A 17,483-nucleotide genomic window follows, 5' to 3' on the forward strand; every position below is an offset into this window, starting at 1 on the left:
CTACTGGAGGGTGCAGGTGTTGACAACTTACCTGGTGCTGAGATGGAGTCCTAGCATTAGTGATAAGACCCAGTGTAGTGTTTGTGTTTCCCTAAGGCTACACTGAAACATATGGAAGTCTGGCCCTGGAGGATGCCTGTTTGACCAGGGCTACACCAAAGCATGTGGTGGTTCCTGGAGTTCAAGTTTGCTGGTTCTTCTGACTTTGCCAGGGCACATGGGGTTCCTGGTGGTGATGTTTGCTGGCTTCATCACATTGGAGCTCAGGATCTCCTGTTGGTTTGCTGAGGTGGGGCTTGTTGCTGGCTCCCTAGGAAGTGTCCTGTCTTGGACTGCATCTCCCCTCCCCCCTTACTCAAGTAAGAAGGACCCCTACTTCCATCTCTTCAAGTCTCCTATGCCAAACAATTATTTCACCATCTCCTTACCACTTCCACTGCTCTAATACCTATTTGGGATTATATTTTATGACTGAAAACATTGGAGAGTTATAGCAGTTCACTGTTCACTCTGCCATCTTGGCTTCAAGAAGTAGAATCTACATACTTATTCTTATTGCATAGCTCATTTTCAGATACAAGTTCATTTTCAAATGTTTATTTGCTCTTCACAGTGGGTGCTTAAAATGTTTAAGAGATCAGATTTCTGGATAATTTAATAATTTTGTTAATTATGTTAGCACTTTAATAATAGGATGATTATTTAGTCATCTGTCTCAGAATAAAGACCCTCATGGCAGTGGAGTCATGATATATATGCCTTCTTGCAATGACATTCAACTCTGACTGGTTTACAATTAATGAGAAGAGAAGTGAGCTTACTCCAATGAGAGGCTGCTTATGATATCCTCTCACCCTTGGACTGAAAAATTATCTCCATACCCAGACCACCCCCTGTTTTGAGCAATTTAGACAAAAATGTCTGTCTCTACCCAACTTTGATTGAATCTATTCACCTTAGACCAAGGACTCTTTGTAAGTTTCAGTGGAATCAAACAGAGAAGTTTAGTTCAACTTTAGAAACTGAGATATTGAAATGAAGATAAAGAAAAAAAAAAAGAAATCTGAATCTCTCAAAATCATTGCTTATTAATCATTTCTCTCAATAGAAAGGACCTATGTAAGGTCCTAGACTTTAAAGCAATGGTTAATTTTAAAAATCCTTTGGCTAACTTCAAAATCCTGAGAAGGAAATAAATTTTAAGAGTTGAGTGAATGAAGATAGGTTCTCCAAAAGATAAAAGAGATAAATTTACTAAATTATATTTAATTGCCTATTTTCAAACTACAAAAAAAGCCTTAAAACACTGTTTATGTTTAACTTTTGAAGAAAACTCAAGTCAATCTAGTACAATTCAGTCTAGAAAGGGTCAAATTCAAATCCCAACTCAGTTCCTTAATATCTGGTTAACCTTGAGCAAGTGATTCGTCATCTTAGTGCTTCTTTTCTCATCTATAAATTGAGAAAGTTGGACTAAATGATCTCTAATATCTCTCCCAATTCTGATATTTTGTAATCTTTCAGATTGTAAAAATTTGTTACCAAAATTATAACATTTTTATAACTAATGTTTATACTGAAGGAAGGAAGAAGAGTAGCATTTTGTGGTTTGTGGGTTCTTTCTTTCTTTTTGTGGATGGTGCCTGACTAGATTAACATTAAGCTCCCATGTTAATCAGAATTCCTTAAGCTATAATATGCAAAGGGTTTCCCTAAGAAAGTGTGGTTGGTTGCTTGGACACACATACAAATTTCAGGGAAAACTGTACTGAGTTAATAAACTGATAAAAAAAAAATTGGAAAAACTTAGTGTTAGGTTTCAAATTCAGCAGGGAAAAAAAGCTGTAACTTAACATGACAAAACATTTAAAAAACACTTCAACTAAGAAAGAAAATGTTCATGTTTTCCTTGTACTTAGAGACAACATTTCAAGAACATCAATGACTCTTCTCTAGGAAATATTCTGAGTTTGAAATATTTGCCTTCCTTAAAAAGTTATCTAGACCCTAGATCACTTAGAGTATATACTCTCAGTGGGACCTTTCTTTGAGGGTTGTGACTTTCTATGTTCATTTTGTGATTTACATTTGATTGTCCTAACAATGTCATTTTAAAAATAACAATGCTTTAAGACAAAATGTTTTAAAAATTGCTCTCTCCCCAACACATATACACATTCATATATGTGTGTGTGTATGTATGTGTGTGTGTGTGTGTGTGTACACACACATACATACATACGCATACATACGTTTATTTATTCTGAGAAAAGTGTCACTTGGAGAAAACACAGAGATATCATTCAGAAAGGCAATATAATAGTTTAGAAAGAATGGAAGAATCCAAATTATCAGGAGAAAAAAATGAAGTACAATATGTCACCCTATAAGGACATATTCTTAATGAATTTTTCTGAAATATTTTAAAAGATATTTTCTTTTGCAACTATCTTGAATTAACATCTTTAGTATGTCAAGATGTATTACTACTTTTCCACCAGTAAAACACATAGGACAGAAATAATTTGTAAATTTAATTTTTCAAAGTAAGTTTTCTCCTTTTTATCATGTATCCCAAAATACATGTCTTTAAAAGCCAAATCAATAAGAAAGAATATTCATGTGATAATAAAATAATTTTAAACTGTGTTTATCTTACAAATTACCATTTTGATAAAGGAGAAAACCATAGGAATAAATAAAATCATTTTGACTATATCTTACACTAGAATATGTATCAAAGATCAACAATATTTAGTAGGTGAAATGAAGAAATATGGGGGGAAGGGGAAATGGGTAAAAGGAGGTAGAGTATGATACTTAACAAAGTATTACAAGCTAATTTTACAATGACAGGACTATAGATGACTAAGCTTTCAGTACTCACAGGCTTACCATCTTGACCAGGCTGTCCTGGATAGCCATGATTTCCAGGTTGCCCAGGTTCTCCCTTGAAAGACAAAAGTAAATAAATAAATCAGAAAACAGTTATATCCACTGGTAGGACAAAAACGTAGTATAAGTAATATGTAATAATAACAACCTAATCTCTGTCCCTTAATCTGTGGCCTTCAAAAATGAGCAACAAACCATGACATATATTTTGGGAAATTAGAGACTACACAATTATTACAATAACAAGCATTTCAAACCAGAAAGTTACTGTTCACACAATAATTTTAAAAAACAAAACAAAACAAAAACAATTAATGGGGGAAAAAAAAAGACTACATATTTTTCTCCAATTCTCGTAAAGATTTTTCTAGGAACTTAGCTTGGAATATCCTATTAAAACTTATAAAGCCTTTGAACTCACTCAATAAGTCCCTAAAAAATTCCTGGAACATATATGAGTGAATTAGAATCAGCTTCCTAGTATGTGGACTATTCTTTTAGATAAGAGATCATTCCCATAAGATCTAGTTATTATATTTTAACTAAAAATCTAAACAGGCTAGAAAAGGCTGTGTGAAGCCAATCTCCTTATTCCAATATAATTTTTAGGCCACTGGCTAAAGACTTATACTATTTTCCTGAAATACAACAGGAAAAGTGAAAAGGGCTCAATTTACTTCAGGGGCATCAAAGAAGATGTTAAATAGTCTTTAAAGTAGAATGTAAGATTCTAAAGAGGATTTAACAGTTGATAAAAAGAAATCACATTTTTAAATCTGATGCAAAAACAATGCTTCAAAATCTACAAACAAGAGCTATAAAAATTCAAGTAATTTCTATCTGATAGGACATATTTTGGAAATAAAATCTCTTTACCAGAAAGAGAGATGGGACAAGGAAATGAGATACAGCATTGTTTCTTAGGGCAATGGAAATGGAAATAATATAAGTGTATTATGCTTTTGAGATGATACTCAGTGTGAGTGTATGGGTGGATATGTGGGGGAAGGGTATGCGCCCACACATGCACATATGTCTATGTATAACTATACTTGTGTTTGTTCATTTGAACTTCCTCCAGTTTTACAAATAAAAATTTCTTAAAAATACAAGGTTTATCTTCCACAATGGCTACCAAGAGATAGATGATTCTTTTCACAATAAAAGCATATTACAACAAAATTAATTTTCCTACAACTTTATTATCAGTCAGAAAAATATTATAATATTTAGGGAAGGAGAGAATTAAAGATAATTATTGGGAATGAATAATTTTATAAAGCATGTTAGAGCACTTTCTAGCCTGGGATCTCTCTTCTATTAAGTTACCACACATTTGCCCTTTCTCAAACCACAGGAATTTCTCTAACAGTTCAGAATTCCATGATTCAGCTACCAGAACTCATCTTCCTTCTTTCTTTTTGTCTAAGAATATTTAGCATACCTATAAATCTTTGTTGTAAATACCAAACACACACACACACACACACACACACACACACACACACACACACCTTTCATAAATATCACTAATTGTCTATCAAAGGAGATTCTCCTTAAAGACATCAAGTTTTGTTAAACTTATAATATTCTAACTTTTCAACTAAGTTAAAAATTCCATAAAACATGAATTCTTTAAATGAAAGATATTTTTAAATTAAAATTTCTAAATTCAGCCCAAAAGCAAACTGATAACACATCCCCAAATCATAAACTCAAGTCACAGAATTTCAGATCCTCTGACCCAATATATAAACATGCTATAACAAACTTTAGAAAAGATGCCAATACTGAATAAGTTGATGCAATGATTTTTCAGTTTTACTTTCATGATAGTATTAGATCTTGGTTTAACATCCTCAGATTTAGATTTTAATTATAAGCAGAGCGTGAAAGATATGATGAAAGTTTACACATGGCATTGACATACAAGCTAAAAAAATCAAAATTATATGTTTGGCTAATAGGACAACAGACAATAAAGGGAAGATGTTCCAGTCATGGTGAAATCATGATGCTAGCAATTTAGAAATAGGAAATTAAATTAAATTTGACATTACACATTCTTATTAAATATAATCTGAGCCACTAGATTTGGCATAAGAAGCTTTACTTGCAACACTAAAATTAGTTACAGAGCCTTATTTTGAATTTGATATTTTCATTTTCCAAATTCAACAGCAAATATTACCAAGTAGGAGAAAATGAAAAATAATAACTATTTTGAGAATCATACATCTACCTTGACCAGGTAGATCAATTGGTTAAAACATGATGCCCATGAAGTTCATGTATTCTATTACCACCAATATAAAAAATGAAAATTCTTGCCCTATTGTCAATGGGACAATAAAATCATCTTCTTCTTTGAAAGACTGCTAATATAGGCAGATAAAAATTATACAAGGCTACATTTATAATAGTTATAATAGAGAAATGGTACAGACAACTCTCAAGACTTATTAGTTGTTGATGCACATTAAGAAAAAAGGTTCCCACATTGGCATTTCCCTATAGCAGTGAAAATTACGGATTCATATAAAAATATTTAATTGAAATGTGTATGTATGAAGAAAAATACAATTTTTCTTTATTACAATTGCATCACAGAATTCACTCACTTTGGGGCCTTGTAGTCCTGGTTTTCCTGGTGGACATACACAAGGAGCTGGAGTAGAACCTACATCACTGGGACCATTCAAGCACTATACAAATCAAAGTAACAAATAAGCAAAAACATAAATTTAAACCTTTGAAACTTTTAAACATGCATTTGAATGACTCATCTTAATGGAATTTCACTGTTACTTTATTGTTAGATACTTGGACTACCACAGGTGAGAGAGTATGAACAGGAAATTGTTACAGTAAAACCTTTATTGCCTTTCTCAACTAGTTAATACAGTTCACACAAATTCAGAAATATGATAAGTGAGAATTTATTAAGTTCTTATATTATCCCTCCACAATGCATGTACCATGTACATTTCTTGATCTTTGACTATTTGTCCTGGCAAATTAGCTTAATTTAATTTGTATCTCTTAATAGGCATGGCATCTTTGGACACTAGAAGATTGCCCAACACAGTATCTTGGGACCCTTCTTCAGGTAGAAAAAATTCAGAAATCAGCTAGTGGAGAAAACATACTGACTACTAAGACTATATCTTTAAAAATGAAATAGACTCCTCTGATTTTGAGCAGAAAGAGAATATTGAATAAGGAATGATAAATAACTTACCTTGGCCCCCAAAGCTAGGCTATCACTCAAGACCATTCTAAAGAAGCCTTCTTGTTGAATCAGCTTAGAACATCAAGTTTACTAAATCTGTTTGCAAACAGTATCAGTAAGACTTTTCAGAAATTCTTCTTCAATTCTTCTATAAGGTCTCAACTTTTAGCAAAGCTATAGTATAACTTTATTTCAAATTCTTTGCTAGATACTTTATAATACTATCACCAGTGTTATACCAACAGTTAAAGTGAAAATAATTTTCATTTACTGGAAGAAAAATTCCATAGGCAAATTCCATTTAAAGCCAATGTAACAGGGAAATCCAGATCAAGATCATTTCATTCAATATGAAAATTTTGATTGTGTAGTGCAAGACTACATTTGTAATAGTTGTTTCCAGATGGTCCATCTACTTACAGTTGTTAGAAAGATATTTAATATTTCCAAAGTGTTCTGTGACACAGTAAGGTAAATAAAATGACTTAGGCTTACCTCTCCATTCTGCAAGAAGAACAAAAACAAAATATATAAGTAATCAAATTTATGTGAAATTTATGTAAAATATAATCATTGCATTCAATATACATAAATGATCATAATGTTTTATCTTATGGCTTAGGAAAAAGAAGAAGAAATAATATTTATACTTCAAGATTTGGAAAGAACTTTCTTACCACTATCCTGTGATTTAGATAGTGTATTAATATCGACATTTTATAGATGAGGGAATTGAGGTTTATATGAGGTAAGTGACTCAAATCAAACAGCTATTAAGTACCAGAGAAATTGAACATGAATCTTAAGTGCTGAAAGCAATTTAAATATAAACAAATAGCAATATAATAAATTATTATAATCTTTTAAAGGCCTGTTTTTTCATCTAAGAAAGCACATGCTACCTAATAATCAAACCATATTTGATATTAAGTATTAATATACTTCTTTACCTTCTCACAATAAAAGGGATATTCAAACAAATTGCATATTATTAATTATTGAAAGATATCATATAATTATTATAAATCAGTATGTTACTATTTAAATTAAAAGTATGCTGTATACTATGTAAATTAAAAGCCTTCAGCTTGTTCCTCCTAAATTTTAGTGAGTTCTTATTGTGGGTTCTTGTTTCTGCATAAACATATTGTATGTACTCAAAGATGTCTAATTCAGAAACAAACCCCTCCAAAATTAAAAACTTTAAAAATATTTATTTATTGTAAATTGAAAAATACACAATAATTTACATGCTTTAATCATACATTCATAGCTAGGCCTAATATCTTGTACAATAAAGGAGTGTTTTGTTTAGCTGAAGATAATCAAATATTCCTGACATAGAAGTTGAAATATAAAAGGATTATATACCTAGATTTGGAAGGGATTTAGAGAACATCTATTCTAAATTGATAGTGAGAAAACTGACCACTAGAGAGATAAAAGTAAACAGTAATCAGTACATCAAAAGCAAAATTTGAACCCAAATCCCCAAGTACAGTTCTCTACTCACTACATTGTTTTTTGATAAAATATTCTCTGTATTTGTTTTTACCTGGTCCAATTTTATTTTTATATACAAATAATCACAATAAAAAATTACTATAATTTTGTTTTGAGTTTTCTTTCTTCTCTTCTATTCCCCATAAAGAAGAACAACTGGTAGGAATAGTCTGTGAGAGACTGAAAGCATCTTTAAAGAAAGCTGATCGGGTTTTTCTTATGATTGTTTACCATCTTACTGAACCGGATTGTTTCTTTGCATTTCTCATCCCACTCAGATAGTACCATAGTGTGATTCCCCTTTTGTATAGTAAATCTCAAAACAGTTTTCTTTTATATGTAACAATTTATATTCATGTCAAAAAGAAAATGAACTGCAAAATACACATTAATTGAAGGCTAAATCACCAATCTAATTTGTGCTGAAGCAAATGCTTGAAAGTGAACCTGTCCTACTTACAAATCCAGGGATTTCACAAGCTGTTTCACGGTTATTTTGTTCTGGGTCACAATAGATTCTTAGTTTTTGGACATCAAACTATAAACAGAAATACAATGGGGTAAGTATGATAAGAAAAACAAATGGGGTAAGAAGGACACATGACAATTGACTTTGAATATAATAAAAAAAACTAGCATCACAAATTTCAAAGGAATTAGCAATTATTACAATCTCAGAATCACTGAGTTCAATTAAAAGTAATGTAATAAGCAATGGCAAAATTAGGAAGGTACTCTGATAGTAGTGAGATAATATCATTATGATGGGGTGAAGGACAAAACAAAACAAAAACCTCAGTTCTACAAAGTCCAGATTGTTCATGGCCCTATAATATCCATACACTTAAAACTCGTCCAACTTCAAAGAGGATTTCCTAGGATAGTTCTCCCAGGTATGATTCAGAAACCCAACCTAAGTCCTAAAATTCCAAATTGTTTTAGTTCATTCAGGACTCAATGTTTGAAATAGGAATTTGAACAGAGGTAAAGGGCTAAAATGAGAATGCCTCAGGCAGCAGTTCACTCATTCATAAATAACAGTTTCACCTCTTGTAACGCTTGAAATAGTTGTTATTAAACACAATACATTGCACAAGAACATTGTGCATTGCATCTCTTGACAGCTGTATCTGTATTCTATATCCTGTGGTTTAGAGCTTCACTCCATAGATGGTGAATATCTACATTTTTTAGAAGTGATTTATTATTTTAACCCATGAGGTAAACTCTTGTCCTCCATCTTGATATTTCTAACTCATTCATAAACATTATGTATTGGGTTTTGTTTTTATGAATACCTTTAGGTGTAAGCTGAAGCCATCCATGACTACTTTGTTTTCACAAGGCATTTTCATTTTCAAAAAGCTTTTACTTTCAGGCACACCTGATTATATGACCTTTGCTTAACCATGTTCTTTTCCCTATTTTATCTACAGGAAAAATTAAACCCAAGAGGAAGAAATCCCCAAATGTCATAGAAAATATTTTTCAAAAAACATTGTGTAGATCCGCTAAAATTTGATTTAGTTCACCTCCCCACAAAAAATATGCCATTTTACTAGGTCAAAAATCCTGTAGCTTAAATGTATCAAAATTGTTATTAAATTAAAATTGCACATAGTATATTGTACTGCAAATGCCAGCAAACACTTAACAACATGCAATGCAAAATGTGAATAATGGAACTTACCTGAACAGTTTCTTCTTTCCCAGAGTACTTCCCAATTTGGGTTTGGCCACTGACATAAATACCTAAAACTGGATGTAATGGCTTGCTTTTTATTTGCTGATCATCAATATACAAAGTTACATCCTGTTCAGTTACTAAGAGACGAATTTGATGCCAGCCTTCATCAAATAGAATCTACAGAAACAAAGAAATTGTTAAGTTTTACAAATTCAATTTTAAAATGCCTATTAAATGAAGAGATAACATAAAATATGTATTTGTAGATGTATGTTCCCTGAATTAGAAGCATAAATAGAGTATTTATTAACTGTTATCATGTCTGGAAATAGGATCCATTGTCTCTATGAATTAAATTAAAACTGGACAAAGAAGCATTAGTTCTAATCTAAACTCTGCCACTTACAAAACTGGAAACTGAGTGGATGCCCATCAGTTGGAGAAGGGCTGAATAAGTTATGGTATATAAATGTTATGGAATATTATTGGTCTATAAGAAATGATCAGCAGGATGATTTCAGAGAGGTTTGGAGAGACATGAACTGATGCTAAAAGAAATGAGCAGAACAAGGAGATGCATGGCAACAAGATTATATGAGGATCAATTCTGATGGACATGGCTCTTTTCAACAATTCAGGCCAGTTCCAATACACCTGTGATGGAGACAGCCATCTACAACCACAAGAGGACTGTGGGAACTGAGGGTGGATAACAAAATAGCTTTTTCACTCTTTTTATTGTGGCTTACTTGAATTTTATTTTCTTTTTCACTTTTTTTTTTTTTTACTTTTTGATCTGATTTTTCTTGTGCAGCAAGATAATTGTATAAATATGCCTATATTGAATTTAACATATATTTTACCATGTTTAACATATATTGGATTACATGCCATCTAGGGTAGGGGATGGAGAAAGAGGGAAAATAGGAACACAAGGTTTTTCAAGAGTCAACATTGAAAAATTATTCTTGCAAATTTTTTTTTAAAAAAACTTCAATAAAAAAGTAAAAAATAAAATAAACTGCCATTGATATCATGTAATTCAGGTTCAATTTTACAAAAACATCCTTAAAATTAATTCTATAACCACTATCAACTCAAATTTTATTAAGACTAACTAAACATGTGGATACATCAAAGGGCTATCATTTCATTCATGTGAAGGAGACGCCTTTGGTATTTGTACCTTTCCTATTGTTTTGTAGATAACTTGTCTAAGGTACTACAAGGGTAAGGTGAATTGCCCATGATCAAAAAAGATATGTTTTGAGGTTTTGGAAGGGTAAATGTTGAAAACTATATTTGAATATATTGTGAAAATTTAAAGCTATTTTTAAAAATAGAGAAGAATCAGAATCTAGATGTTCTTCATCTAAAATTACCCTAGTATTGAGAAAGATTGAAGGCAAAAGAAAAGGCGGGCAGCAAAGAATTAGATGGTTAAAAATGTCATGGAAACAATTAGTATAAATTTGAACAGACTTTGAGAGATAATAAAAGACAGAAGGGCATTGGTATGATGTAGGCCACAGGGCCAAGAAGAGTTAGACATCTTGAATAATTGAACAACCAGAAACAACAATTTTTGATTTCTAGTTCAATACTCTATTCACTATGTCACACCACTTCATTAATAAGTTCATTGCATGTTAATATTATATAAATTTATCAATCAGGTTTCTGTCAAATATAATCATGTAAGACTATTCAATAAAGCAATAACATCAACATTTTCCAAACCAGTTTCATTGTTGTTCAAATGATGATGTTCAAAAAGACAGAAGTCAAAAATCATTTGGTTTGATAAATCCCAAGATTCTAGCTTTTGCTATAAGAACTTACTATTTGGCAAAAACATGTTGGGAAAATTGGAAAATAGCATGGAGAAAATAGGCATTGACCAACACCTAACATATTATATCAAGAAAAAATCAAAATGGGTTCATGATTTAGATGTAAAAGGTGATACTATAAGCAAATTAGGAGAACAATGGAAGATAGTCTACCTCTCAGATCTGTGGAGAATGAAGGAATTGATGGCCAAAGAAAAACTAGAAGACATTATGAAATATAAAAGGGATAATTTAGATTATATTAAATTTAAAAAGTTTTGTACAAACAAAACCAATGTCACCAAAATTAGAAGAGAAGCAGAAAACTGGAAAATTGTTTTTACCTTTTTACATCTTTCATCATCAGAATTCTCATAAAGGCCTTATTTCTTTAAAAAAAATAGAAATTTGATTCTATGTTTATATTTCTAAGAATTTATAAGAATTTTTTAATTCTCCAATTGATTAACTGTCAAAGGATATAAAGAGATAATTTTCAGATGAAGAAATTAAAACCATTTCTAGTCATATGAAAAAGTGCTTTAAATCACTCTTGATTAAAGAAATGCAAATTAAGACAACTCTGGATTATCACATCACACCTCTCAGATTGGCTGAAATGACAGGAAAAGATAGTGATAAAAGTTGGAGGGGATATGGGAAACCTGGACTACTAATATATTTTGTTGAAGATAATCTAACCATTCTGAAGAACAATTTGGAACCATACAAAAAAGGCTATCCAACTGTTCATATTGTTAGATCCATCAGTGTCTCTACTGGATCTGTATCCCAAAGAGATCATTACAAAAGCAAAGAGGCCCTCATATGTAAAAGTTTGTAGCAGCCTTTTTTTGCAGTGGCAAGGAATTGAAAACTGAGTAGATGTCCATCAGTTAGGGAATGGCTGAATCAGTTAAAGTATATCAATGCAATGCAATATTATTGAGCTATAAGAAATTATTGGCAGGCTGATTTCAGAAAGACCTGGAGAGACTTTTCTGAACAGATGCTATGTGAAGTAAGTAGAAGTAAGAGAACATTGTACACAGCAATAATAAGATTATGTGATGATCAACTGTGAAGGACTTGGCTCTTTTCAACAATGAGGTGATTTAGACTAATCCCAATACACTTGTGATGAAGAAAGCCTTCTGCATCCAGAGAGAACTATGATGACTGAATACAGATCACAACATAGTATTTTCACCTGTTTTGTTGTTTTTGTTTGCTTGCTTGTTTTTTCTTTCTCATTTTTTTCCTCTTTCTATCTGATTTTTCTTGTGCAGAATAATAAATGTGGAAATATATTTAGAAGAATTGCACATGTTTAACCTATATTGAGTTACTTGCTGTTTAGAGAAGTGGGGGTAAGGGAGAGAGAGAAAAAAAATTGGAGCACAAGGTTTGAAAGGATGAATAATGAAAACTATCTTAGCATATATTTTGAAAAATAAAAAGCTATTAGTATAAAAAATTTAAAAAGACAAGTCAGAGTAAATTCCTTCCTGTTCCTGAAAATATCGCAAGTACACATTCACAAATATCCTTAGCATAAACCATAGCTTTACCTTAACATCAGGATCTGCAAAAACAACCACTTGAGTGCCATTTATTATGCTGGTGGTAGTAAATGATAGAGTTTTTTCAGCTCCATTTAAGGTAACAGCAATTTGGAGTCTTCCATCACTGGTAACGATTCTCCATAAGTCCCACCTTTTCTTTACTTTAAACCTCTGAGTTGAGACATATACATATGAAGGAGGAAGACCTTCTGGAAAAACATTGCTGAAGAAAAACACACACACAAACACATATTGATTCAGTGAATTTTAAATACCAACAGTTATCTAGGACTCAACAAAATCAAGATTTATAAACACTAATCACCTTGTGAGTTCTGATAAATCAACTTGTGATGTTATTTCATATGCTTTAGTCTTAGTTGGTGAAAGCGGAATTCTTTTCTTTACTTTCTTCTTTACACCCAACCCTAAAAGAATGTCAAATCCCTTCTCATCTCGGGCTGCCACTGGAATTCGTGTTGGACAAACAGATTCTAAAAAGCAAGAGGAAAAACAACAACTTACTAATTGAACATGTACACACCTCATGTACAAACAAACTACATGTGGAAAACACCAGAGAATGCACAATTTCAATCAATCAACAGCTTTAATTTGAATATCTACTATATTTTGGGTACTCTACTAGACACTAGGAAAACCAAGGCAAAATTAAATCAATCCCTTTTCTCTGAGAACTTATATAATATTAGGTTAAAAAAAATGAACATAGGTAATTGCATTAAAGTAAAAACAAGATAAATTGGATGAATATTCTGAGAAACTCTAGGTAGGACTGTTAATAAAGTCTCAATAATATCTTAAAACCCATATAGCTCCTATTGGGAAATAGCAGAAATTAATTAGCTACATATTTGATAAAGCAGCTTAAGAGTTGGAAAGAGGAACACAGGGAGCAGCAAGGAGAGGAAAGAGGGGAAGATAGAAGAGATGACTAAAGAGAGTAGGCAGAGGGAGGGAGGAGAGTTTATATAATGAAATAGATTTAAGAAGCAGCATGGCATAGTTGAAAGAACATAGCAAAGATCCTTAGAAAATCTGGGCCTTTGTGCCAGTTCTGTCACTAAGTAGCTATGCATTCCTGAGCACTGAGCCTCTTGGGTCTCAACTGCCTCATCTACAAAATGAGTGGTTTGGACAACTTTGTCTACAAAGGCCTTCCAATTCTAACATTCTGTTTTCTATGGATTACAAGTAAGGGGACATGACTTCCTTTTAAAGTCCTCTCTAAATCTAGGCATCTATTTTATAGCTCAAATCTTACAGGTTTTATTCTCTTAGGATAAAAAAGAAAACCAACATTGAATCTGGGAGTTCTGAGTTTCATTTGGCCACAATGAAGTTTTACAACTTTGTTATATATTCTAGAAATAAGGCAAAAATTACTCCCCAAGAAGAGTCATTAATGTTAACATCACAATCTTTTATTTAGCAATAAAGACATAAAGTACTTTAAACTTTCCTGGAAAACCAATACTTTAAAATTATGTGGAAAATTTTGTACAGATGAAATACTATAAAACATTTTTATTAGACCAGTGATTTAATCCCTATAAGGAGCTCCCAGTGAAGAATTCCCTCAACCTACTCTTAACAATATAACCTTAGAAAGATTCTTGGGAAAGTAAGAAGATAAGTAATTTGCCTCAATTCACACAGCCAGTTATTTATCAGAGGGAGAATTGGAAGCCAGCTCTAAGCCATGTGCCTTCTCATCAATAAATCTACACTTATTCATGGTCTCTCAGTTAAGTCATTAAGTATTTATTAGATACCTGAGGTACTATGCTAAGTAAGCACTGGGAATAGAGATACAAATAGGAAAAAAAAAGATAGTTTCTGTCCTCATGAAACTTACATTCTATAAATGAAGATAATGCATGGAAGGAATATGAAAAACTGGAGGGAGAGAAGAAGAAATGAAAGTACCCAGGAAAAGTCCAAAGTTGGGTGTGTAGCCTGCAGAGAAATGAAGAAATAGTTGGCCTGGCATCCTCCATAAAATGGAAGTCCTGAAAGGAACTGACTAATCAGAGGGAGAAAAAAATAGATGCAGAGGGCATTCCAATGTGTGAAATCCAGGAGTGGAATAAGCTTCCAGGAAGAAGAGCATTTTATGACATTGCAGACAAAATCCAGAAAATTAGGAATGCAACAATTAACCAAAAGAAAACTGAGGCCTAAAGATATCCCTGCTTGCTCTTAACAGTGCTATCATCCAACCCAATAATCAGTCTCTACTAAGGATCTCATTAAGAAACACAAATCAAGTATTCTAAGTCTTCTTTGACAAAATGTTTTTAAATGATTTGGATGTATGATTTCATCAATGTAGAGAATAAACTAGCCAAATCCCTCTACTGATGCAACATGTCTACAAGTAATACTCTTAGCAAGTTAGTTGGAGCATCAACAAGTTAAATGACTTGTCAATGATCATGTATATATTGCCTCAAGGTGATTACCAACCTGATGTAATTTGACAAAAGTAAATATAGTGCAAGTTAGAAAACTAAGGAGGGCAAAAGAAACATTTGAAAAACTTGGAAATGAAATAAAGGAGAGATATGTATTCAATCATTTCAATTTTATATTTGTTACAACTGATATTTCTTTTTCTAATATCTCTTATTATTGCAGTTGCTCATCATTCAGTCATGACTAATTGTTCATCACCTTATGGATCTTGGCATATTTAATACTATTCAATACTATCTATATTTTCTTTGCAAATGATATTGGAGTAGTTTGCCATTTTCTTCTCCAGTGGATTAAAGAGAACAAAGGTTAAATGACTTGTTCAGAGTCACATGATTAAATAAATGTTTGAAGCCATATTTAAATTAAAGTCTTTCTTAATCCAGTTCCAGTGCTCTATCCCTAAGCCATCTAGCTGCTAATATCTCTTAGAGCCTGTTTATTTCAATGATACAACTATATATTAGCATTAAAGAATATATTTTCTTGTCAAATTTGAAATCTCATTTTGAATTCATAACACTACTTGTAGAAAAAAGGAAAAATGAACAAGGGCACCATCTCCTGGTAACATTCTGAAGCCAACTATACATTTTTCCTGTAGCCCAGAGTAGGCAATAGTCATGGATCTGGCTCACTTTGTTTTTTATCATCATATAACATTGTCTCAGAAATATTAAGTATACTCATATAATGCAATTTTCATCTTAGTTTAAGAGTATTTCAGTATGTTTTTGGTTCATGGCTGCCAAGTCAACAAAAAGCTTTTTTTTCCCTTAAAAGGCTTTTGCCAAAATTCAGAATGCGTCTCTCAAATATACACTGGGCCAAAGGCTGAACAAGGAGGGCCTATCAGACATAATCAGACATTCTTGTAGGAACTGATTTGTTACTTCTCCAACTCAGTTCATAATTGTACATATCAAACCTCTCACTCAAGCAAAAAGGGGATGCAGACCAGGACAGGAAGCTTTCCAGAAAATTGGCAGCAAGTCCCAGATTAGTATACCATTAAGAGATTATGAGCCTTATGGTTGTGAAATGGTTAAATGCTAAAACCAGGAACTACATGCCTTAGCATAGCTAGGGAAACTGAGAGACTCTAGCTCTGGGAAGTACTACATGATTCAGGAGAGTCCCAGGCAAAGAGACATATTGAAGTAGTCAAATCTCCAAGTGCTTCTGCACAGTTCTGGGCAAAAAGGCATCCTCCAAGACAAGCATGTGCTTCTTCAGCCTGAGGCAAACACGAATTATTCAATGTCTGGACCTCCAGTGCTTTAACATAGCTCTGGACAAACAATCTCCAGTGGCCAGAGTATTACATTTTTCAATGCAACTCCCAGAAAAACACAGAAACACACCAATAGGCCTCAGCACACATCAGACGTCATGACTAGGACTCCAATTCAGAATCAGATAAGCTGCCAGATGCCTACAGACTCCAACATTGCCATCTTTCAATACACCATGTTAGCACAACCATACATGAGAGTCCCCAATGGACCTGAGGGCAATTTCAGCACAGCACTAGGTAAACTGCTAGGGCCTATAATCACTGAAAAAAAGAAGCCTGAGACGGTACTCTTATCAACTAGGAAGCAGAGCACAAATTTAAAAGAAAGGAAAAAGACATACCTTTGTTTCTTCTCCTCCCTTTTTTGTAAATCTAATATAGGCATACATATTTATACAACTATCTTGCTGCACAAGAAAAAAGTGAAAAAGAAAATAAAATTCAAGCAAATAACAACAAAAGAAGTGAAAATGTTATGTTATGATCCACACTCAGTTCCCACAGTCCTCTCTCTGGGTGTAGATGGCTCTCAAGATCACAAGATCATTGGAATTGGCCTGAATCATCTCATTGTTGAAAAGAGCCACGTCCATCAGAATTGATCATTGTATAATCTTGCTTTTGCCATGTATGATGATCTCCTGGTTCTGCTCATTTGACTTAGCCTCAGTTCATGTAAGTCTCTCCAAGTCTCTCTGAAATCATCCTGCTGATTGTTTCTTATAGAATAATAATATCCTAGAACATTCATATTCTTTAACTTATTCAGCCATTCTCCAATTAATGGGCATCCACTCATTTCCAGTTTCTTGCCACTACAAAAAGGGCTGCCACAAACATTTTTGTACATGTGGGTCCCAGTCTCTCCTTTAAGATCTCTTTGAAATATAAGCCCAGTAGAAACACTGTACTTTCCCTTTAAAAATGAGAAAAAAAAAGCAAAAACAAACAAACAAAAACCCCAAAATCTGAC

At 32.7% G+C, this 17,483-nt stretch overlaps 1 protein-coding gene across 1 annotated transcript in view; it reads right to left on the reverse strand.

Annotated features, from left to right (window-relative positions):
• The window catches only part of COL21A1 (collagen type XXI alpha 1 chain), a 245,391-nt gene that overhangs the window by 124,995 nt on the left and 102,913 nt on the right, over window positions 1-17,483 (reverse strand). Inside the window, exons 4-10 of the mRNA XM_051997183.1 lie at window positions 13,040-13,208; window positions 12,721-12,937; window positions 9,321-9,494; window positions 8,091-8,168; window positions 6,623-6,631; window positions 5,517-5,600; window positions 2,888-2,950 (exon numbers count right to left, since the gene is read on the reverse strand). Of these exons, the coding sequence (XP_051853143.1) occupies window positions 2,888-2,950; window positions 5,517-5,600; window positions 6,623-6,631; window positions 8,091-8,168; window positions 9,321-9,494; window positions 12,721-12,937; window positions 13,040-13,208 (794 nt within the window). The remainder of the gene's footprint in view (window positions 1-2,887; window positions 2,951-5,516; window positions 5,601-6,622; window positions 6,632-8,090; window positions 8,169-9,320; window positions 9,495-12,720; window positions 12,938-13,039; window positions 13,209-17,483) is intronic.

The sequence above is a fragment of the Antechinus flavipes genome, chromosome 4 (assembly GCF_016432865.1).
Source record: "Antechinus flavipes isolate AdamAnt ecotype Samford, QLD, Australia chromosome 4, AdamAnt_v2, whole genome shotgun sequence".
Taxonomy (NCBI): Eukaryota; Metazoa; Chordata; class Mammalia; order Dasyuromorphia; family Dasyuridae; genus Antechinus; species Antechinus flavipes.